Below are 22,499 nucleotides of genomic sequence, written 5' to 3' on the forward strand. Positions count from 1 at the left end.
TAGTATCACACATACCTACACTGCCGGGAATCGAGGGTGGAGCTCAGCAGTACACCTATCTACTACCTAGGTACCTTCCAGCCTCAGTAACAATTGCCAGACAGCAATTGGCTCCCCTCACTTCCACTAGCGTTCTTCTGCTGCCCACCCCAACGTTCTCCCAACGTTCAGAACCCGCGTCGCTCGGCAGACCCCAGGCAGCGGCGCAGCGCATCTCTTCCCCCAGATTTCCCCTTCCTTGGCCTCCCCGCCCGCGGTGGAGGGCGGGAGCTCTTTCTCTGAGCAAGTGCGTGCGAGTTCATGGTTGCAGTACGCAGCACAGTGAGCAAAAAGCAATGAGCAGAGTACGAGTGCTGTGCCGGGAGCTGTGCTAGTGCCAGTCTCGGGTCTTGTTCCGGTTCCGGTTCCGCTCCATCCCGATGAACGTACGGATACCTAGAGCAATAACTCCCAGTATGGCCTTAATAGTGCAGCTGACTCTTCTACTATGGCCGGTGCAGGCATTCGCCATCCTCGTTTCCCCGAGGGAATGAGTCGCTGTCCCCTAACTTTCCAGACATGCCCCCCCATACATCCCGGTCCCGCCCTCCCGTTCACGGGTCTTTCTGCTCCAGACCCTCTCCCCACGACACTGCAGGCAGACAGGCTTTAGTGTGCGGTCCAGTGTCCGTGGCCGTTTCCCCCACTAGGCACTAAGATACTCCACAGTCGCGCATCCTTCCCCACGACCACCTTCCTCTTCTTCTCTTCCTTTTTCCCTCACACACCCCCCCGACTCCGACCCAACATCTTCAGTTCTTCTTCCTTCAGCTTCACGTGTTCACTGTGCTCTGCCCGCCCGCCGCTTCCGAGTTGCAGACGGAAAACCTCCACCCCCCCTTTCTGTGTTGTATCTTTGCTTTTTGTGTCTGGGAAGACTGGTGTTCTCGCGGACCTACTTTCTTCTTTCTTAGTAACCAAAGATACCATCTACCTGCAAACCCTGCGACCACGATATTTACGAAACAACTGGGTGATTTTTTGAGGAGGGAACGTGATCTGTATGCGAATGGCTGATACCTCGTCCACCGCCCAACACAGCTGAACGAGCCCACGCGACGAACGATACCACCAAAAGAAAACCCCCCACCTGTCGAAGCCCCCGAGGCTGAACCAGTAGACGCCTACCCTCTCTTTCGACGCCACAAACCCTCAAAGCCACCAAACATAGATCGCCAATTTCGTAACGAGGTGGGACGCCATCATGCCTGGAATCCTGCCCATGAAGGTGATCAAGGTGGGCACCAGCTCCCAGAGCCGCATAGCCCAAGCCTGCGACCGATGCCGGAGCAAGAAGATCCGCTGCGACGGCATCAGGCCGACCTGTTCGCAATGCGCCAATGTTGGCTTCGAATGCCGTACGAGCGACAAACTCAGCCGTCGCGCCTTCCCCCGGGGCTACACCGAGTCTCTCGAAGAGCGCGTGCGCCAGCTTGAGAACGAAGTCAGGGAACTGAAAGACCTGCTGGATGAGAAGGATGAGAAGATCGACATGCTGTCGAGGATGCACGGAAATCACAGCCATGCGATCCATCGCAGCCCTTCCATCGCCGTGTCAGCGCATTCGCCGGCGTCTGCCGCCGACGCCAAAAGGGATGCCGCGACCCCGGCTAAGGAGGACACTTTCCGCGTGCAGGCGTCGCCGTTGTTGCTTGGCGTTGAGAATTCAGATTCATACTTTATGGGGCCGTCGAGCGGCCGTGCCTTTATCGGTTCGTGCCACTACTGCTGTCATCCCGTGCGCGGTGGCCCCCATCTCGCCCGAGTCGCGCGGTCTGAGCGAGGTTGAATTTTGCTAACATGGGATAACAGAAGCGTTTAAGCGCAAGATGCAAGAAAACGGTAAATCTTGCTCGGACTTCAACCCGGAAGCTTTTTTGCACATCCAGGGCTGTCATCCTCTTACGTCAAAATCGCCCGACAAGTCTCTGAAGGTGCCGCCGCGTCTGTTTTCAGACCGATGCGTCAACGTTTACTTCCAAGAATGGGCGCCCTTGTTCCCCGTCTTGCACAAGCCGACGTTCCTCCATGTATATGAGGAATTCGTCTCTGGCCCGGAAAAGGTCAGGAATAACCACAAAATCGCCCAGCTGTATCTGGTCTTTGGTATTGCGGCGCTGGGTAGCGACCAGCCCGACCTCGAGCAGGTTGCCGCCTGCGAACAGCAATGGCAGCGAGCTGTTGAGGCCGTCCTCATGGATAACACCATGATCACCCTGCAGTGTCTCGAGCTGGCCCTCCTTTACTGCATCGTAAGAGCGGATTACAAGCGCCTCCAGCACTACAAGGGCATCGCGGTGGGCTTGTCTCACCGCTTGGGGCTGCACCAGAGCCAGAAGCGCTTCTCCTTTGGCGCGCTCACTATCGAGACCCGCAAGAAGGTCTTTTGGACGCTCTACACCCTGGACTGGTAAGTCCCATAATCCTCATTGAGAAACCCTGACCAACAACCGTAGCTTCTCTGGTGCTATTCTAGGCCTGCCAAAACTGCTCAAGGAAGATGAAATCCACACTGAGTATCCCTCGGATACCGACGACGAGTATGTGACTGAGAAGGGCTTCCAACCAACTCTCCCCGGCGAGTACACTCGTCTTTCGAGCGCCCTGGCGCTTTTCCGTTGTTGCCGGATACTTGCCAAGGTCATGGAAAGGAACTATCCAGCCGCTACGTCTCACGAGCTGTCGCTGCAGCAAATGTCCGCCATGGAGGCCGAGCTCGACGAGTGGTGCGAATCTCTGCCCACTCATCTCAAACTCACCTTCAAGCAAGACAAACCTTCGACAGACATTACTGGAAGCCGATCCCCATTGCTTGCGCTTGCGTATTATTACATCAAGACGCTCATCTTTCGTCCTGCGGTCGGCTCCTCGCTTGGCCATAAAGCGGCACCCGCGCTGATGGCGATTGCCGAATCCGCGAAGCGCATTGTCCAGATCATTCAGTTGTTGGAGGAACGCAACATGACCTATTCCTTCTGCCTCAATAAGACAGATACCCTGGTGCTCTGCGGCATCACTCTTCTCTATCAGAGTTTCGAGTTGAAGCAGGACAGTAGGATGCTGAAGGACACAGAGCGGCTGGTCAACAGTGTCGTCCAGATTCTCACCAAAGCGAAGGCCTCAGGGTCTTTCGATCTTACGCGCGTAGCGGGCATGCTCGTTCGACTCGACGAGGCTAACCTACCCACTATGCCGCAGCAGAGCCCCGAAGCGTCCATGCCCGCGCCGCAGCGGTCATCGCCGCCCGCGTCAGCGCCCAAGAAGAAGTCACTTCAACAAACTCTCGGTCGCTTGCCAAGTGCCGCTATTAGCGAAAACAACCTGATCCAGCAGCAGGAGAAGATGCGCCGCATGACCATGCCCAACATCCATGAGCGTCCAGAGCTGTACCGGTCCCGCTCAAAGCCGTCGTCTGACAACCTGCAACAGAAAAGCATGGCCGCCCGCCGCGAGCAGCGGCTTTCCATGTCTCGGATCTCCAATCATACCAGCACGACGTCAAAGCAGAATCTGGACTATTTGTCCCTCAGCAGCACATCCAACGACTCTTCTCCATCACCGCCAACCCCGGCGCGTCTACACCGCCACATGCTGACCACAACACACCAGAACCTCTACGCTCAACATCAGCAGCAACAGCAACGTCAACAGCAACCGCAGAAGGTCTCGGGTGTGTCTTCATCAGAATGGGAAGCGCTTTTGGGCTCTATGGACGGCGGGCTGAACAACGTCTATGACGCCATCTACGGTGGCGCAGCCAGTAGCCTGCCAGTCGTTGGCGGAACGCCAGCTTCGTCAACAGGACTGGACAGCTGGAGCCCCAACTCATGGGATCTGGCCAATTTCAATCTAGGGGAGTTTGACACGAACCCGGCACCGCCGCAGAGTGTGCTGAGCGTTAGCGAGGAAAGCCTCAGCTCCGGAGAGGACCTGACGAGCGATTTGAACCTCAGCGTAAGCAGCCTGGAGTACCGGAACGCGCTGCTCGCATCGTGCAGTGCGAACAGTGACGGGCTATTTCTTGATGGGCTAGATGGAAACTATGGATTGTGAGATTAGCATTGACAGCGAGAGGCTTTGGCATCGAACCTCGAAGTTGGGATTCTGTTTTTTTATTTTATTCTTATCCTTTTTTTATTTTTAGCGGCAGACCCCTTGAGAAGGTCGGGATGGGGATGTGTTGAGAACAGGCTCTCTTTTGGCTTGTCAAGGACAAAAATTTGGCTTCGATTTGATGATCTGAAGTGGGATTTGGACAAATAATTCTTTTTATTATGAATTCTCAAACATTTTGATCTTCGACTTTCGTCTTCTACCTAATTCACGACCTGCCAAATGCTCGGGTGTTGCTGCCGTGGGGGAGCAATGTCACGTAACCCACGACACCTAATCCAGCCCCGCGTTATCCACGTCATCGTACATGATGAGAAAACCCCTTGCGTGTATGATATACACCGAACCTATCTGCGTTGACTTGATGATCTATCGCTTTGCACCTCCCACTGAGGGAAGCCTCGCCCATGTCCACGTTTTTCTATTATGGCATCTGTGTCTTGTGAGTCCTCGTTAGCCCACCCTTCGCAGAAGCGTCGGCGCACGGTTTCGTGGCCTCGTGCAGTCCAGAAACGAGCGTTCTCATGTCTTGCATGTTTGCAATCTTAGTCTTGGTTCTTCTCGTCTTCGGCGAGTCTGGGAGCTGTCAAAACGGGTGCACTGCGACGTGCGAGCCTGGAAGCGTCCGCCCCCCCGCCTTCATCCTCGTTTTCGACACTGGACATCACAGCCTCAACGCCTTGGCCGTCTTCGGTCCCGGCCCGACGAAGCCGAACCGCGCGACGATCATCAACACCGGCGTGAACAGCAGCACGAGGACCTGTATGGCGGCGACGTTGAGGTGGAGCCTTAGCGTCCGCCTCCACGTGCCGTTGCGGACGTGGCCCGCCCTCCTGGCCGCGCGCGCCGCGGGGTCCTCACCCGTGGCCTTGAGCGCGACTGTCCTTTCGTCGTCGTCGTCGCCCTTCCAGCGCCGGCACACCTCGAGGAACAGCTCCGGATCGTCAGTGATGACGCCATCCACCCCGGCGCGGATGCTCCACTCCATCCACTCCTCGTCGTTGACGGTCCAGGCGAAGAGCCGCCTGTCGGCCCTCTGGACGTCCCTGATGAAGCGCTGCCCCACGGGCCCGACGAGCGCCTTCTGGAACATGTTGAAGGACAGGTTCGGCTGCGAGGCGGAGAGGAACTCGCGGGCGTAGATCGGGGACCAGGAGATGAGGGCGAGGGGGTAGGCAGGCAGAATGGTGCGGACGTGCGTTATATAGGGTTGCTTAGGGCGTTGTCAGCCTTTTCTTCGATTGCCCGAGTCGTTTAGGAAGGGACTTACATTCCAGCATCCGAACATTATCCTCTTCTCCCAAGGCACGGGGCCCGGTGTCGATTCCAGGACCTTTGCTACGCGGCCGAGCAGCTCCGCCGGCGGGTCGTCGGTCTGTTCACTCACGATATCAGCACCCGCCCTTCCTCGACGTCAAGTCAATCTCCACCAGCTCCCAAAGGAACTCGTCAGCGCACACTCGTTCGTACCTTGATGTCCAACAGCACCCATGCCCCTTCCCTCCCCGCCCCCTTCTCCGCCAGGAGAACCAGCAAGTCCTCCAGCCGCGGCATCGTCTCTCCCGGCGCCATCACCGTCCGCAGCGTCTCCAAGTACGCCCAGTCGCATTCGTTTATCTTCTTGTCGACGCCGAAGCACCGCTTCAAGTTCCCGTCGTGCGAAAGCACCACGACGCCGTCCCGGGACAGGTGCAGGTCCGTCTCAAGCGCGTGAGCGCCGGCGTCGAGGGCGCCGCGGAAGGCGAGAAGAGTGTTTTCCGGGTACAGGGACTTGAAGCCGCGGTGGGCGATGGCTTGCGGGAGGCGAAGGCGGGCAGGGGCGGAGGCAGACGACTGGGACCGGGACGAGGCGAAGGTCGCTGTACAGGGTTTGCGTGTTAGCTTTGGCACTGCGGAAAGGGAGGGGGGGATGAGGCGAGCGCATGTGTGACGGCGCGGGGCGGCGGAATACCTGACGGGACAGACGACCCTTCCCCGAGGAGAGGTTTCGTTTCTAAGGTCATGGCTTCCATGCCGCTGCTTCACTGGTCACGGTTTTCTTTGCGATCCAACAGGCGTAGCGATCCGGAACGGAGGGGGGGTTTCTATCAAGACACGTCGCAAGATGCGATGTAACGATGGTAGCGGCCGGCGCCACCTAGGTGTTTAAGCTGGAGCAAGGTCCGGCGGCGAGAAACATGGATCCAAGGTGGGGGGAAAACGTTTTGCACAACATAAAAAACAATGGCAAAAAGAGAATCCTTGGTAGGTTGCAGAGCCGTAAGGGAAAGACTGACACAGCACCTGCTGCCTCGGTCAGACTCGGGCTCGTAGCCCGTGGTTGCGCGCGGTCGCGGGATGATTCAATGGCCGGCGGCGGGGGAGGCGTGGGGTGCGCGCGCGCAAAGGGACGGTTTGAATGGATGGGAACGACGAATGCAACAACGACAACGACGACGACATGCCGGCTACCACAGAACCCCCACGTGCAGAAGCCAATCCGCCGGAATGGAGCCAGCCCCGCGCCGGCGGTACGGGCCACGCAGCCTAAAGTCCGACCCCGCCGTGGGCGGTACTCTGCAGTAGCGCACTTGCGGCCGCACCCCCCCACTGTGGACTTTTTCAAAAACACCCGAAGGGGGGCGGTTAAGCTGGATCAAGTGACGAGAACACCCTCAATACGTGCTTGGTTCAATTCTTGACTGGTCTGCTTTCTCGCAGGAAACGCTCCGCTTATACCGCGGAATAATCGTGTCTTAAATCTACAGCTCATTGCGCTCGGAGAGAGGAAAATAAAAAACCTCGCGGTGTCTATGTAGGCCGCCCATTCCCTGCCCCTCTCTTATAGCAATATAGTGAACGACCCAAGCCCAGCGACCACGGGCTGCCGTACGGATGAATCCCTGTTGGTACCCCCTTAATCAATGTCGACGTCGATATCGAGGTCCAAAGCTCCGATAATGTCATCGTCCATGAGGGGCTTGTGAATAGTTGGGATGCCCTTCGTCTCCTGCTTCGCGGCCTGCAGCTTGGCCAGGTTTGGCAGCCAGTTCTTCTCCTGAGCCCCTAGCTTTGGGGTTCCGTTCCCGGGCGTGCTTGCGTTGCTGTCCTTGCCCGACGGCTTCTTAATGGCGTCGTTGGCATCGTGGATGAACTTTGCCTTGGTCCGTAGTCGCCGTGAGAGATCGTTCTTGATGTCCTCGCCCCTCTCCAACGCAGCTTCCAGCTTGCGCGCCTCGGCCTTCTCCTTGAGCTGCGCCCTCCGGACGTTCTCGGCGTTCTCGAGCCGGCGCTGTCGGTTGATGTTGGCCAGGCGGTCCTGCTGCGACGTCGTGCTCGGCTTGGACGAGGTGTCGCTGAGGCTCGTCTTGAACGCAAGCACGTTCGTCTTGAGGTCGTCAAGCTGTTCCTGTAGTTCCTCCGCCTTGCTGGTGTTGCCCTTGAGCCGCGCAACTTCGATCTCTTGAGCGAGGCGCTCGCGGACCTTGGGGTCGAACTTTTTGCGCAGGGCATTCTTGCGCTGGATACGCTCGTCGATTTCCGTCGTGGTGAGGTGATGATTGATGAGCGCGTTGATGTCGTCAATCTTGTTGAGAAGGGTTTGTTTCTTGGGGAGAGTGAGTCCCTCGGACTGTATGACCTTTTCGTATCGGTTGTACTCGCGCTACTCATGTTAATCCAACGAAGCTACAGCCGGGGGACGGGGGGGCATACCTCAGTAAATGGCCGATCCGACAAGAAAATGAAAGGGAATGGCCTCTCAGCCTTGCCATGTGCTGCCAAGACGTACTGGTCAGTGACAAAAGCGCCACCGGGACCGGTCATCGCATATGGTTTGCCAACGGTGATGGCTGGAAGCGGTCAGAATCTGTTCGTCATACAACACGGAACCGCCGAACTCACCCTGGATGCGCGCCATACGGTATTCGTCCTGGCCGGACTTGGGATCAGGGCCAATACTAATGCGAACATAGCAACCCACGATGGCTTCCTCGAAACCCGGGTTGAAGCAGTACTCAGCGAAGCGACTCTTTCCGACGCGGACACGCTCGAAATCGCGGATATCGGGTGGCGGCAGCTCGCGAGAGACAATCTCCTCATCTGGCGATCGCGACTTGCGATGGCGACGGCGGTCGCGTTCCTCCCAGTCACCTCCCTCATCACTGTCCTGGTCCCTGTAATCATCGTGCGGCGAGCGCGTTCCCTTCTGGCGGTCCTCCTCGCGACGACGGGCGCGGTCGCTCTTCTCCGCGCGTGCACGACGCAGCGTATCTATCGCAGACGTCTTGCCGTCGGTGCGCGGTCGCGAGTTCTTGCGTGAGGCGTCCTCAAGGTCGGCGGCATCGGCACTGCGCTTCTTCAACTTTTGCTTCTTCTCCTCGTTCTCCTGCTTGCTGACCAGCTGGCGCAGCATGCGGTTCTGTCGGTGACGTTCTATCTCAGCCTGACGCTCCGCGAGCAGCGATTCTCTCTCGACCTCGCGCATGGCCATGACCTGTCCTTTCTCGGCAAGACTCCTGAACATGCCATCGACAGGGTACTTGTCTTCTTCGTCATCGTCGTGTCCAGCTCTCTGCGGCTCACCTTCCGAGTCCGACTCGTCCATTGCGGCAGATCCGATCGAGTTGGGGCTACCGGGTGCTGACGAGCTAAGTCGCATTGTGTTAGCGGTGCGGATTGCAGAGACAGGTAGTTATTGAGAGTAAGAAAGCGCGCGCGCAAGTTGTTGAAGCGGCGTGAAATAAAAAGGTTAGGCCTGGCCTCGAGTACGTGGGAGTGAGGGCGAAGTTCGAGAATGCGCCTGTGCGGATTTGCAAAAAAAGAGAGGCACTTACGCCTCTCCCTCCTCCTCTGAGTCGTTTCCACCCACACGCTTCTTCACCTTTGCCACAGAGGATTTCGCGGCTGCCTTGGGCGGGGGTGATGCCGATTGCGCTCTGCTCTCGGCCTCCGACATCACCTCCTCCTCCTCCTCATCGGAGGACTCCCCACCACCAGCAAGAGCCAAGAGCTCATCATCAATGTCAGCCATGGTGGAGTCCAGATGGCTGAAGCAGTCGTGTAAAGACTCCTCAGTTGCCTGCGACTGGTAAATCGGGGGGTTCGCCACGGGTCGTTCGTTTATGTGATTGGCTATCGATATGGGAATTAGATACCAGTTGCTTAGAATTGCGCAGAAAACCAAGGCGCCGTCCCAGTCAGTATAATAGAATGGATAGTCGGGCAAAAGTGAATGGTGATGATCCAGTAGGTTGGAATAAGAACCTGAAAGTCTGGCTCCTATTCACAGCCTTTGGACATTGGCGTCGCAAGCGCGTGCATGATTGGCTGAACTTATGTCATTCAGCTGCACCAGGGTGGGTCGTCGGAGCGTCGGGCTGAGCTCATCCGATCCGGCATGATGTCAGCCAATCAGCATACAGAAAAGGTACCCCATCCACCAGGGTCTGGTCGTTCGATATCATTGACACCATCATTTATCTTCGGCTAAGTTCGAGCTACCTACTTTCAAACAACAGAATGGCAGCGACACGATCTTTGTTGAGGCCTTGCAGCGGCATCGCCAGGCTCGGTGCGCGCAACCCGCTTGCGCCGGTCATTTGCATTTCATGTAGACAGTTTTCTACTTCACTCAACAATCCGCAGGCCGAAGCGACAAGCGCAGTAGCGCCTCCTCGTCGCAAACCCTTGACGAAGGAGCAGCGGGATTTCCTTTCTTCTGCGGTACGCACAAACAATACACTCGCACATCCTATATGTACTAAAATATGACCAGTTACGTGTCAATCAAGCCGGAGAACTGGCCGCGACCCGAATCTACACAGCCCAGACCCCTCCGATTGTAAACCGGCATCCGCACCTTCGACCGCTGATGGCACACATGTATGAGCAAGAGGAGGGTCACCTCAAAACATTTAATTCGCTTGTTCACAAGCATCGTGTACGGCCTACTGCGCTCTATCCCGTGTGGCAGCTCTTATCGACCGGTTTGGGCTGGAGCACGGCAGTTATGGGAAGGGAGGCGGCAATGGCTTGTACAGAGGCCGTTGAGACGGAAATTGGTGATCACTACAACAACCAGATTCGGACTCTGCTCGAGATGGTCAGCGAGTGGGAGGCTGAGGGTTACGAGGTTGGGCCGGAATTCACCAATCTGATCAAGACGCTGCGGCGCATTCGAGACGAAGAGCTAGAACACCTTGACCACGCCATCGAGCATGACGCCAAGAAGGCAGCGCCCCACTGGCTGCTAACCGGTATCATCCGAGCAGGGTGCAGAGGCGCCATCTGGGTGAGCGAAAAGATATAATAATGGCTGTCGTGTAAGACTGTGTATAGTACATGTAAAAACAAAGGCCGAAGCCACACGGATAGAAACAATGCAACGAAAGAACCCTGTGATACCAAAAAGCCACCTTCTGGCGCCATCCGCTGTATAGATGTTTCTTACGATGATTCAGCCGTACAGAGAGGTTTTGTTCATCAAATCCATGAGACCATCCTCGACTTTGGATAACGCCTAGTTGCTGAAGTGGCTGTTAGTCTGAGATCGCGAATGGGTAGGAATGAGCTCTTACTAAATTTGCAGGGGAGCAACACCATCCACCTGGAAACCCCAGTTACCGTTTTGCTCTTCAGTGAGTAACCAGTCATAGGGAAAGTTGACGACGTGTCCCTGGATCATGCTGAGCAGCTCCTCCGCCTCACCTCTCCCCAGCACCTCTTCGGGCGGCATGCCGCGTCGGCTGCCCTTAGTAGTGGCCCTTCTGCGGCGTCTAACCGATCCTTGAGTTTGCTGAGCTGGAATGCTCACGTCCCTAGAAGGCACCTTCTCCAGAGGGGAGAATGTTGTCCTTCGTTCCCTACTCTTGTCCCGCGCTGGTTCAAGCATGCTGGCATCTGCAGTAGGGCCTGTCTCAAATGCAGGGAACGGAACGTCCCCGGCGGGGAGAACAGGCGACGGAGCATCTGATGGACGGGGAGAAGTAGTCGCCCTCTCTGCGTCCGTGTTGGGCCCAGCTCTCGAACCGGGTTGTTCGCTCTTCTCATTCAACTCATCGTCGTCTCTGGGGATGATAATCCGAGGATGGTTCGAGTGATTGGTCTTGATGTGAAGCTTCTCCTGCATCTTCTCGGTGGCGGCGTTAGCAATGGCACCAGGGCCAGGCGCCCCAATGCCAGAACCTCCACCCGTAACGGGAGATTGGTGACGGTTCAGGTTGGGTTCTCCATCGTCGGTCTTCGTTTTCCCTTCCATGCTCTCTCTGAATCGCTCCGAATAAGATACAGCCTCTCGGTAGTCGGGCCACGTGAGTACTTCCGAATCAGGCATGCATCGGAAGACGCGACGGTACAGCTTAGTGTTGTTTTCCGCCACTCTATTCCAAATATCATCAAAGAAAGAAGAGTTGATCGGGTCGCGCATGCAGTCCTTATCGATATGTGCGGGCCTGATATCGGCAGCCAGAGGATGCAACGGCCCGTTGGTTGGCTGGCCGCTTTGATCCAAGTGAACAGGAGGGCCGCCAATATCCGTGTCGTCCACAACAGGCAAAGTGGGCAGCCCTGCGATCCGAGGCAGACCGAGCTGGTCGGTAGTCCGTCTGTTGAGTGCCGGAACGGGCGGTAGAGCGTCATTACTAACACCCCCTTCTTCCTCCGTATGGTGATCGGCTGACGGTTTGCGCTCGTGTGGCTGCATTGGCGACTCTAAAGTGCCCTTTCCTTCCGGAGATACATCACGAATAAGGACCTCTCGGCCACTGACGATGATGGAATCTCGTCCTTGGTCGAGACCAAGTTGAGCAGCATCCTTCCAATGGTCCTTTCCGTACCCAGCAATGTCCATGATGTGGGCTTCGTTTCCGGTCACGCGGTCATCGCGCTCTTTGCCTTTAGATAAGGAAGACACGGACGATGCCTCGTCCACCACCTCATCAGGCTCTACGACGGCATCGTGATTGAAGCTCGGGGCCTGGCTTGGCATCGCTGGCTTGGTGAGCTTTTCGTCTGCATGCTGCCCGCTTGAGCCAGCAACAGGAGAGGACTCGGCATCGTCCGTGTAGATCTCATTCATCTCGGCCTCGTATTCAGCTTGACGATCCAAGTCAGCCTGTCTCTCCTCCTCCAAAATCTCATCCACATCCAGTCCAAGATGTTCACGCATCAGGCGGAGCCGCAGAGTATGTGCGAAGCGACCGACGCGATAAGGTTTACCAGCCATTGTGGACCAAATCATGTCGGTGTCGCGAACAATAGCAGCGAGCTCAGAGTCACGGTTTCCGAGCATCGATCTTTCGTTGATATTGGCGGAGCCAATCAGCGCCGCCCGATCATCTACAATGATACACTTGGCGTGGATGTAGAGCTGCTCGGTGACAAGGGCATTACGGGCACCGATCTTGCCCCATTGCCGCAGACTATAGAACTGGATGTAGTCCTCGGGCTCGATGCCAGCAGCACGAAGGCGTGAGAAGATGGAACCGTCTCCGCGACAGATGCTGCGGTACTGGCACTGAAGAATCAGTCGTACACTGGTACCTTCCTGCTCATCAACAGTGTTCTGGAAGCCGGGCATGAGGGGTATGATTATGCATGCTTTCCAGTCTTCATCGTTCTCGTGTGCCCTGATAATCCGGTCGACCAGTGCATCTCCAATGCGGTTGACGATCTTTGTGTTAAAAGCCTCGGTACTCGTGATGAAGAACTGGTTTTCGATGTAGACAAAATGGTCAGAGTCTTCAATCATTTTGACATAGGCATTCTGAATGCTGCATTCCGTGTGCTCGATTCCGAGAGACCAGTTGGCCGACGATCTCAGAATTTGTACCTCACAAGTGCCAGTTAGACCAAGAGCGTCAAGTTCGGGCATCTTGACGTCAGGGGGCGGAAGCAGGAACGGCAAGGGGCGTGTTGTTTTCCTTCCTCTCTTGACGTAATTCCATCGCTGAACAAAGTGTCTTGTCAGATCTCTGGCCGGTTGGCCCACAACCTGCATAGCAATATCATGCCACGGCATTCTGGGAACCTTGCTTCTGTCGTACATCTCTTCATACGGCTCGTCGAGCTTGAAGAAGTCCTGAACTCGAGGGTTGGAGTAATCCTTTCCGGGGAAGAGTTGACAATGCTCGGCATCCTTTGGTTGCTCACTATGCTCGAAACCTGTTGGCTTGTCGTCGGTGATTGGATGCTGTGGACAGTCCCAACGACCAAAGCACAAGTCAATACCGCCGACAAAGGCTACATCGTGGTCGACGATGACAAGCTTCTCGTGGTGGGCAAAGAAAAACTGGTTCTTTTTGAACTGATTCGGGGATCGCTGCACAAAGATGTTGGGGTGAAGGTTCAGGAGGGAGTACTTAGTATACTCCGAGTCTATAGGAATAGCCGCCTCGACATTGCGGTAGACGATGACGAAGATCTTGACACCCTCCCGGGCCTTACGCTGCAAGAGACGATCCAGACGCCACTTCTGGCTGATAGCCGCTGGACGCCGCATGTAAAGCTCTGGACTTAGCCACCAGTCGTGAATGTAGATGACATCGCGAGCCATGCTGATTGCGCGGGACACATTCCACATGTAGTCTCTGCCGTCCACAAGCCATTGCGCGAAGACGCCTGTCCGAATGGGGGCGAAGCTGTCGAAACGATTGATGTCATGCCACTTAGTCTGCTTGAGCATCTCGGCGATCGAGTCCTCAAACTGTTTCATGATGTGCTGGTTTCTTGAGAACAGCTTGACCTTCCGTTCGGCAGTGTGGAGTGTCAAAGTGTGATGCTTTTCCACGTCGGCCTCTTCCGTCAAGTCGATCTCCTTCTCATCCTTCTTGGTCTTGCCCTTGGACAACTGTTTCAATGTGCTTTTCTTGGAAACAATCCGAAACTTGGAGTCAACGAGGTAGACATCGTAGACGCTCATCTTCTCAGGTGATTCGACACAGACAATGTAACTAGACCGCACAAGGAACCACTTGCGACTGTGCCGGGCGATGACCTTCTTTGGTGTCAAGACCCGGCGGAAGTCCATGCCTTTGGAGGACTGGATGTGCAGATAGCACTCTTTGCCGTGATAGCTGCCTTCGGCGGCCAAACGCACACCCAAGGCAGAGAGCTCCAAGAACTTGCAGAGGCGGTTGCTGTCTGCGCGGAACATCAACCACCGGATCATATCCTGCAGGTACTTTTCCAACACCCTTCTTTGTCGTTCAAAGTACCGTTTACGTGACTGAATGAGGTCGGCTTGGTTCTCTGTCCCAGATTCGCCGGGCTCGGTAAAACCAGTGGACTTCCTACGCATACCGAGCATGCCAAGGCGGGACTTCTTCCTAACACCTGGCCCAGCGCGTCCGCCTTCCCACTCGCTTGCTGTGCCCTCTCCAGCAGTTCCCTCGGCAGCCGTGGCTTCACCGGGAGTTGCTTCGCCGAGGTCGTCGCCCCGCAGGCTTGCGCCGTCCTCCTCATCGCTGTCGTCCTTGTTGCGGGCACTGCGGAGATAGGGGAAGGCGCCCCAGGGGAATTTGGGCATTTTAGGTCGGGCTCCCACATCGGCGCGACCATGCAAGTACTTATCGTTGCTCATCGCAAGTTTGTATCGCACATGAAGATTGTAGATGTCCTTGAGCGTTCTGATGATGGTCCATTTCATCCGGCTGGGGCCGCTGCCATACTCGAGGTCCATCGTGAAGACCCAGTGTCGTTCGCTATCGTCGTCGGATTCGGGCTGACTGTCGGTTATACGCAAACGGACCTGTTCGAGGAGGACTGGAATCCGCTTGTTGCCATGCTCATCCCTCTGGATCATGCTGGCCAGCATAAGAACAGCAGGGGCCCCGGCACGCAGTTCTGCCATGAGTTCGGCTGACTTGGCGAAATCAAAACGGTCTTCTTTCTTCTGCCTAAGAAGCTTCAAGGTGTTCTTGACATACTTCCACGTCGATGGCCTTTCGACGCCAAAGAATGGTCTCTTAGGAGTTATAGCATCGCCGTCAGAAACGCCACCTCCCCCGAGCACGGTGATGCGGCGCATGTGACCCATCCTTCTGCCGCCGGGGCTTTCGTTGCCGTCGCCATCGCGCGCGCGGTGTGACCGTATCCATGAGGGACCGGCAAGCTGATCTCGTCCCTCGCCCTCTGACATGCCGTGTTGTTGTTCAGGGTGGTGGTCGGGCATACTCAGGCGCCTTCGCAAACCTATGCGACCGTGTCCGACAGGCGAATCGGGGCCGGGGAGATGCCGCAAGTTTGGCGTACCTGGAACGGACGTCGGCGGCTTCTTCGAACGTCGCATTCTTCTCTTTTTCTTGGGCTTAGCGGCATCTGATGCGGCACCTTCATCCGCAGTCTCTTCAACGTCTGCGTCTGCATCGCTGCCTCCATCCTCCTCAAGTGTGTGGGGTATCCTTGACCTAAACTGCCCGGTGGTTGGAGAGTTTCCCATCGACGGCGGCGTGCCATTGTCGTTCAAGTTGCCCGAGCTGCTTGTCTTGAGGGTTTGCAAGCTACCTGACCCAGTCAGCTGCTTCAACTTGATCATGAAGGCCGAACCAATCGACTTCCCCCCACCATCTTCGCCTGACGGTTGTCGTGAATGGCTGGCTGGTGCCTCCAGGACTGTGTCCGTCCGAGCAAATTGTACGCTTCGACGATCAGTCGGCGAGGCTGGCTCGGGAGCGTATGTTACATCTTCAGGCATCCGCGGGAGACCTCCTAGGCCTTGACGCGCGCTGTCTGACGAGTTGAGAGTGGGTAGTGCCGGTCGCTTGCCATTTTGGGTAGGCGATACGCTGTCGTGGGGGGCTCCTCCATTGATATAGTCTCTTGCTTCGATTCCGGCGTCGATCGGGATATGGGAAGAATTTCTGGGCGTGGAAACGTCCTTCGGAGGAGCAGGAGGAGCGTCTTTTGGTGGAGGAGGCGGGGCGGCAAGATAGTCTGGCTGGCCCGTAATAGAAGGTGAGGTTGCACGAGGGCTTCTTGTCATTGGCGATACGGATTCATCTCGTCTCGAGTCCGTCATGGTGACGGGGTGTAGGTAAAATGGAAAGAGCGAACCGATGAGAGATCGGAAACCGTACTAGTATGGTAGAATCAAGCTGCGTTGAAGGTTAGAGAATGGATTGAATGCTTCAACCATGGCTCGGTCGTCGTCGCTGTCGTCGTTGTCGTCGTCGTAAAATGAGAGACAGTAACCTAGCAAGGGGTTGGGCTCGTGATCGCAAGACTGGATTGTAGGGGTAGGTCTGGTGTCTTGAAATCGCGGTCGAGGCAATGATGCGGCCGAATGGTAAGGGAGTAAGGGAAGCTAAACCGAGACAACAACGGTGATTGTGTGGATGATCACCAGCACTGCGATTAACGGAAAAGCTGCTAAGAAAAAAATCAACTGACAGCGATGGCAGCAGACCGGAAAGATATGGCAGTACCCAAAAAAGGGCAGGCTGAGGTCGCTTCTGCAGGCCCTGCAGGGTTGATAGAAGATCAGTATTGTTGCAGTTGTGGTGTTTGGGAACTTGAGACTCTGGGATTCAGGAACCTTAGGTAGTCGCGTCGGGAAAGAGACAAGGGGGCCGATGGGGTAGTCGTGCAGCAAGAGGGAAGGGAGGGACGAGGACCAGCAATCCTTGTGATGGTCAGCAGTCCCCAAACCAAGTTGCAGCGTTAGTGGAGGGCGCGGCTTAAGTGCTTCTTTGACTCCGAGCCAATGGGCATCCACGGAGACAGACATAGGAGAAAAACGATTGGAGCAAAGTGAATAGGACAAAACCCTATGGAAAACGCGAATAAGTTATAGTATGTCTAAGCTAAGTTCTGTGCAAAATAATAGGAGGGGAAATATCCCTTTGTAGACCATAGGATCCCTGCCTCAGGCTTAAATTAGCCTCAGGCCTAAACAAGTTAGCCAATGACAAGTTAGCACCTACGCTACTGCTAACTATTCCTTTTCCCCTAAAAATAAAGCTATTATAACCCTAATATTATACTTCTATCCTTCTAAAGAAAGTAGTCTATAAACACTATTAATAGTCTATTCTTATCCCCCTAAGAAAGAATAACTTAGTATACTAGCCTAATATAAAATAACCTATCCCTAATATTATAATTTTGCCCCTTAATAACGCCTTCTTAAACTTTCCTAGGATATTATTAATTAGCTCTAAATATTCTAATGCCCCCTTAGAATCCCCTAATATGTTATCTAGTCCTTAATGCACAGGAGGGTTCTAGGTACTAATCTAATTAATTAAAGTATAATAGTTAGTCTTAAAGACTATCCTCTAATAGTAAGCTTTAATATTAATATTAAGATAATAGAGCATAAAGTAATTAAGGCTATTTAAGTATATAGTCTATAGGTAGCGTTAAAGGTTTCCTAGTAAAGTAGTTACCTTATCCTAAAGGGCAAGGTTAGTGTAGATAATTTAGAGCTAAGTAAAGCCTTTGCCTAGGTCTCTATAGTATTAAAAGATAACTTATAAATAGTTATCTACTATAGTTAAGTCTTAGTTACGCCTAGGGCTAGCTTAAAAAGAAGTATTAACTGTTCTTTACCTAACAAAGATACTAAATACCTAGAGGTATTTAATAAGCTCTACTTTATTAGTTAGTTAGAGTGTCTAAAGGATGTTAGTATAGGTAGAAGTATACCCTAGATAAGCACTAATAGTATAGCCTAGAGTAATTATATAGACAGTGCTACCTTATTTAACTTAGTTAATAATTCTAAGAATAACTTATAAAGTCCTATAGTAGACAGGTTATATAGTAAGATCTCTTAAGGTAACTAGGAGTAGGTTAGCCTTAGTAATAGTTAAATTAACTATAGTATACTACTAATAGGCTCTAAATCTAAAGCCCTAATACTAAGGGATATTAACTATATGTTAGTAATAATTATTAGGGTCCTTATAGAAGTCCTATAGTAGTAGGTCAAGAGGCATTAGTATAAGGGGAGTAGATCTAGCTTACATAGGGAGTTCTACCTAGGGAAAAGATATTATTATAATATTATTATCTCTATCTTGTTAAGGCTAAGATTATAGGGTAAAGAATACCTCTTTACTTCTATTAAATACTAATATAGTGCTTTAGTCTAGTATAATAGGTTAAAGTTAGTTAAGTTAGTTCTAAGCTTTTGCCTACTCTTACTTATTAATTATCTCCTTATCTTCCTCTTTTATAACTTAGTGTTTAGTAACTTAGTACTTATTAATTAGATTAGAGTTATCCTTCTAATTCTAATTAGGTTAGTTAATAACTTAGTTCTTATTACGTAGAATAGAACTATATTCCTAAGGTTAATTAGCCTAGTTAATTTAGTTATTAGCTACTAATGCAGAAAGCTTAGGCTCTAAATCCTTAGCTAAAATTAGGTCTAGTCTAAGGGTCCCCTAAAAAGGCATTATATCCTAGCTAATCTAAACAGTAGCTAGTAGGATTCTATTTTGTCTAGCTAGCTCTAGTTAATTAGCTACTGCTCTAGCGTAGAAATACTACATTAACTTAGGAACATTCTGTCTTAGTAAGTCTATTTATAGTAGTTATAAGTCTTATAAAAATATAACTTTATCTAGATTAGCTAATAGATCCCTAGTAGTTATTCCTTAGTTCTAAGCTTCCCTTAGTTAAACCCTCTAAGTGTAGCATAGAGGTCTAAGGATTTATAGTATAATTAGGGACTTAAAGGGGAATTAGGTGTTTTAGTAAGCGCTAAAGATATATATTACTAAGGAGTCTAGAAAAGTAAAGATTCTATGCCTAATGTTTAGCTTTAGTTCTAGTGTTAAAAGCAGAGGTGTAGGTGTAGGTAGAAGTATAGGTAAAGGCAAAGGTAGGTCTTAGATCTAAATAATTAAGTATAGTCTATTAGCTTTTACCTTAGGTGTAGACAGCAGGAGGGCAACCTCTAGTCTCTGTCTATATTACTTAATATAGTCTCTCTTATAGAGCACTAGGGATTATATAGTAATTACTAAGACTACATTATTTTATACTACTCTCTAGGTAGCCCTTATATACTTAGGGACTATTATATATAGAATAAAGATATATTAATACTCCTGTCCTATCTAGGATTATAGAGGAATAGTGTTAACTTAGTAGCCTAGATGTCCTAAGAGATAAACATTAGATAGGCTATATTACCTTTAGTTCTTAATAGTAGGTTCTAATCTATAGCGTTCTCCTAGAAAAGGTAGTCTACTTTTAGGCTAAGTAGAGAAGATAATATACTTAAAGTTCCCTATCTAAAGACCTATACTATCTATAAGGAATAATACCTCTTCTTTGTTAATTTCTTAGAACAGAATAGCACTATAGCCTTTAAAGGTGTCCTTGTCTCTCTTATAATAGATGCTTATAAATCTAAAGGGATACTAGTATCTAGATAGACCTTATATTTTATAATACCTTATAAAGTAAGGGGCATAGACTAACTATATACCTAAGTTAACCCTAGAGGCCTCCTATATAATAGTCCCTTGTCTAGTCTTAGTAAATACTTTAGTAGTCTTAGATAAGTGCTAAACATAGACCTAGAACATAATTACTATAAGGATAAAGAACTCTAGAGGGAGAAGGTCTATAGGAAGTTATTCTAGATAAGATTAAATAGTCTAGATAAGTTAATAAAGTATTTATTAGTTAGTAAAGTTAAGTATATAGAAGTAAGCTATATCCTATATAGGTAATAAAGTTAGATTAATATTCTTAAAGTAAGGTAAAGTATTTAGCTCTAAAAGTTTAACTCTAAGGGGCTAACTAATTAGCTATTATTTATTCTCCTCCTTAAAATAATCTACTATAGCTTATATAGGTAGTACTAAAAACTAGGTTCTATCTACTAAGTATTAAGCCCTAAGGGTTAGAAATTTAGTATAAAGTAGTTAGTTAGCTCCTTAAAGAAGGTTAGTGTAGAGGATAGGCCTTATTATATTTATCCTTATAAACCTACCTACAAAGGCAGCGCTAGTAAATACCCTTCTTAAATTAGGATCTTATTATAGTACAGCAGAAGCTTTATTAGCTATAATAGCTATTCTAGTAGAACTATTAGCTTCTATAAACAAAGGGTATTTAACCTACTCTAAATTCTTTTCCTAGTTTTAGTAGCTAGTTAGATCTTAGAACTAATAAAGATTAATATAGCAAGAATTAAGATATAGTTTAGATAAAAGGGCTCCTTAGGTAATAATAATTACCTTAGTAAGTTCCTCTCTAGCTAGTAGATTTTAAGGTTATTAGTAGTAAATACGTTAGTTTAGCTCCTATCCCTTAGTCCTAAGGATGTCTATGCTAGGGTGTTAAGGATTATCTTAGTTTATAGCTTATAGATTAATTATTTCTAGCTTAGGTCCTCTAGCTTCTATAGCTAGCACCCTTAGGGGTAAAGTACTATTCACTAGGTAGTAGATTTTAGCTTCTAAAAGGCTATCTATTATTAGTAGTAATTAGTTAGAGAAGAATAATTTAATAAAGTCCTTATAAGTAAATAAGAAAAATATAAAAGTAATAAGGGAAAAATAGTAGTAACTTTTTTTTATTAAAAAAAAAAACAGCAAAGGAAAATAAAAGGCTAAGGAGTAAGGTAAAGTAGATATCTCTACCCTAAAGAGTCTAAGGGGAGTAATAGGTAAAAAATAAAAAGAAAATAGGAAATAGAGGAGTAGTAAGTAGAGGATAAAAGGGCAAGTAGGTAGAAGGGTAAAGAGGGTAAAGAGGAATTTTATTATAGCAGAAAGGAAGAAAAATAAAGGTATCTTTTGTCTAGAAGGGCAAGTACAAGAAAAACTATTCCTAATTAGTTAGCTTTTTCCTCTAGTAACAACTTTAAGCTTTAGTAAAGTTAGCTAATAACAAGACTTCTATATAGTTAGCTAATAATATATTTATTACTAAGGAGGTTAATAAACTTACTATAGTCTATTCCTAGCTATAGGCCCTAATAGCCTAAAAAGTTAAATAATTAGTATCTCTATACTTAAGTCTAGCGCAACGCCTAACTAAATAAGAGCAAAAGGTTAGCTTCTAACTAAAGATATCTAGACTATAGTATAAAGCGTTTAAGGTAATCCTAGTGTTAGTTATTAAGTATCTTAGAGCTATCTAGTTTACATAGGGTATATAATAGCTAACTAACTTATTAATTAATTATAAATAGTCCCCTCTACCTTAGCTTTAACTTTAGTAGCTTTTTCTCCTAAACAACTATAACTAGGTCTCTAGAAACAAAAGGTTTATATTATTAAAGTTTATACCTAGCTTGTCTAGTAGCATCTATAGTAGCATTTTTGCTAACTATAGTCTTCTAGTGTTATTCTATCCTAGCAATATATAATATTACTGTATCCCTTAGTTCTAGCTTAGAAAAAGGTTACTATAATCTATCCTAAATTATCTAGGCTAGTTAGGAGTTAAAGGCTAAATAGAACTATCTACTAACTAGGTCTTAGGTAAGGGTAGTAAATCTATATAAGACCTACTAAAGTACTAGGGCAATCTTTTAAAGGTGTTAAGAATTTAGTGCCTTAAGGGCTTCTATATACTCTTTATCCTATTTAGCTTTAATCTATATACACTGTTTCCTAAGAATAAATTAGATAAGTTTATTATATACCTTAATTATACTAATAGACTTATAAGCTTATACTAGCGCTATAACAGTAGTAACGCCTTTGTCCTTTATCTTAGATTTAAATCCTTTAGACATAAAGGCTAACCCTATATTAGAGTAGATTAGTATAGGTTTTAACAGTATAATATCTATCTAGGATAACAGTGCCTCTACTGTCTCTTTATGTCCTATTAAGATAGTAGGTTTAGCCTAGACAAATTAGCTTAGATAGTTAATCTAGACTAGTAAGTACTAATTCCCCTTTATTATAATTAAGAAGGGTCCTAAATAGTTAATCCTAATAACCTATATTAGTTCTAAAATAGCTATAGGTGTATCTAGGGCTATTAGCTTTAATAGGGAAAAATAAGCATAATGCTAGCATTCTACAACATAGTTAATAATATCCAAGGCTATACGCAGCTAGTATATAAAGGCTAATAGACATTATTAAGTTAGGTTAAGGCTAAAGTAACTAGATTTATTATATACCTTCCTTAACGCTATAGGGACCTCCTATAAAAGAAGGCAAAGTTATTTATAACCTTACTATATATACTATAGTTTATTATCTTTTACTAAATAGTAGGCAGCTTCTTAGGACATCTATATAGCCTTATACTTATAGTTAAATCTGTCTTGTTTTCTAGGTGCTAATCCTATAGTCAGATGTAGCAAAATATTTATATACTATTTAGATTTTTACTATCTCTTAAGGGGATTATAGGGGACAGGTTAGTGCCTATGCTAAAGTTCTATT

The 22,499-nt window shown here is 49.6% G+C and overlaps 7 protein-coding genes across 7 annotated transcripts; 3 read left to right on the forward strand and 4 right to left on the reverse strand.

Annotated features, from left to right (window-relative positions):
- Positions 1 to 1,106: 1,106 nt before the first annotated feature.
- LY79DRAFT_84890 (fungal-specific transcription factor domain-containing protein) lies at positions 1,107 to 4,384 on the forward strand. The gene is made up of 3 exons (XM_060565161.1): positions 1,107 to 1,751; positions 1,852 to 2,449; positions 2,496 to 4,384. The coding sequence occupies exons 1-3, from the start codon at positions 1,244 to 1,246 to the stop codon at positions 4,090 to 4,092; spliced, it is 2,703 nt and encodes a 900-aa protein (XP_060407755.1). The 5' UTR covers positions 1,107 to 1,243; the 3' UTR covers positions 4,093 to 4,384.
- A 432-nt stretch (positions 4,385 to 4,816) lies between these two features.
- Positions 4,817 to 6,155, reverse strand: LY79DRAFT_594851 (glycerophosphoryl diester phosphodiesterase; the record flags this gene model as incomplete). The annotated part of the gene is made up of 4 exons (XM_060561730.1): positions 4,817 to 5,365; positions 5,423 to 5,527; positions 5,623 to 6,011; positions 6,104 to 6,155. 4 exons carry the CDS (start codon positions 6,153 to 6,155, stop codon positions 4,817 to 4,819), a joined length of 1,095 nt encoding a protein of 364 aa, XP_060407756.1.
- Positions 6,129 to 7,046, forward strand: LY79DRAFT_84893 (uncharacterized protein). The gene has a single exon (XM_060565162.1). It carries the CDS (start codon positions 6,330 to 6,332, stop codon positions 6,831 to 6,833), a length of 504 nt encoding a protein of 167 aa, XP_060407757.1. The 5' UTR covers positions 6,129 to 6,329; the 3' UTR covers positions 6,834 to 7,046.
- A 2-nt stretch (positions 7,047 to 7,048) lies between these two features.
- Positions 7,049 to 9,163, reverse strand: LY79DRAFT_528559 (plus-3 domain-containing protein; the record flags this gene model as incomplete). The annotated part of the gene is made up of 4 exons (XM_060556041.1): positions 7,049 to 7,795; positions 7,846 to 7,982; positions 8,035 to 8,780; positions 8,967 to 9,163. The coding sequence occupies 4 exons, from the start codon at positions 9,161 to 9,163 to the stop codon at positions 7,049 to 7,051; spliced, it is 1,827 nt and encodes a 608-aa protein (XP_060407758.1).
- Positions 9,164 to 9,651: 488 nt separating this feature from the next.
- On the forward strand, positions 9,652 to 10,441 carry LY79DRAFT_528530 (ubiquinone biosynthesis protein COQ7; the record flags this gene model as incomplete). The annotated part of the gene is made up of 2 exons (XM_060556035.1): positions 9,652 to 9,855; positions 9,908 to 10,441. The coding sequence occupies 2 exons, from the start codon at positions 9,652 to 9,654 to the stop codon at positions 10,439 to 10,441; spliced, it is 738 nt and encodes a 245-aa protein (XP_060407759.1).
- Positions 10,442 to 10,708: 267 nt separating this feature from the next.
- LY79DRAFT_528512 (uncharacterized protein) lies at positions 10,709 to 16,147 on the reverse strand (the record flags this gene model as incomplete). Its single annotated transcript, XM_060556034.1, has 1 exon — positions 10,709 to 16,147. The coding sequence occupies one exon, from the start codon at positions 16,145 to 16,147 to the stop codon at positions 10,709 to 10,711; it is 5,439 nt and encodes a 1,812-aa protein (XP_060407760.1).
- On the reverse strand, positions 16,053 to 16,906 carry LY79DRAFT_85028 (uncharacterized protein). The gene is made up of 2 exons (XM_060565163.1): positions 16,554 to 16,906; positions 16,053 to 16,497 (listed from the first exon to the last, which is right to left on the reverse strand). Exons 1-2 carry the CDS (start codon positions 16,853 to 16,855, stop codon positions 16,257 to 16,259), a joined length of 543 nt encoding a protein of 180 aa, XP_060407761.1. The 5' UTR covers positions 16,856 to 16,906; the 3' UTR covers positions 16,053 to 16,256.
- Positions 16,907 to 22,499: the final 5,593 nt, after the last annotated feature.

Source organism: Colletotrichum navitas (genome assembly GCF_030913465.1).
Source record: "Colletotrichum navitas strain CBS 125086 chromosome Unknown LY79scaffold_132, whole genome shotgun sequence".
Lineage (NCBI taxonomy): Eukaryota > Fungi > Ascomycota > Sordariomycetes > Glomerellales > Glomerellaceae > Colletotrichum > Colletotrichum navitas.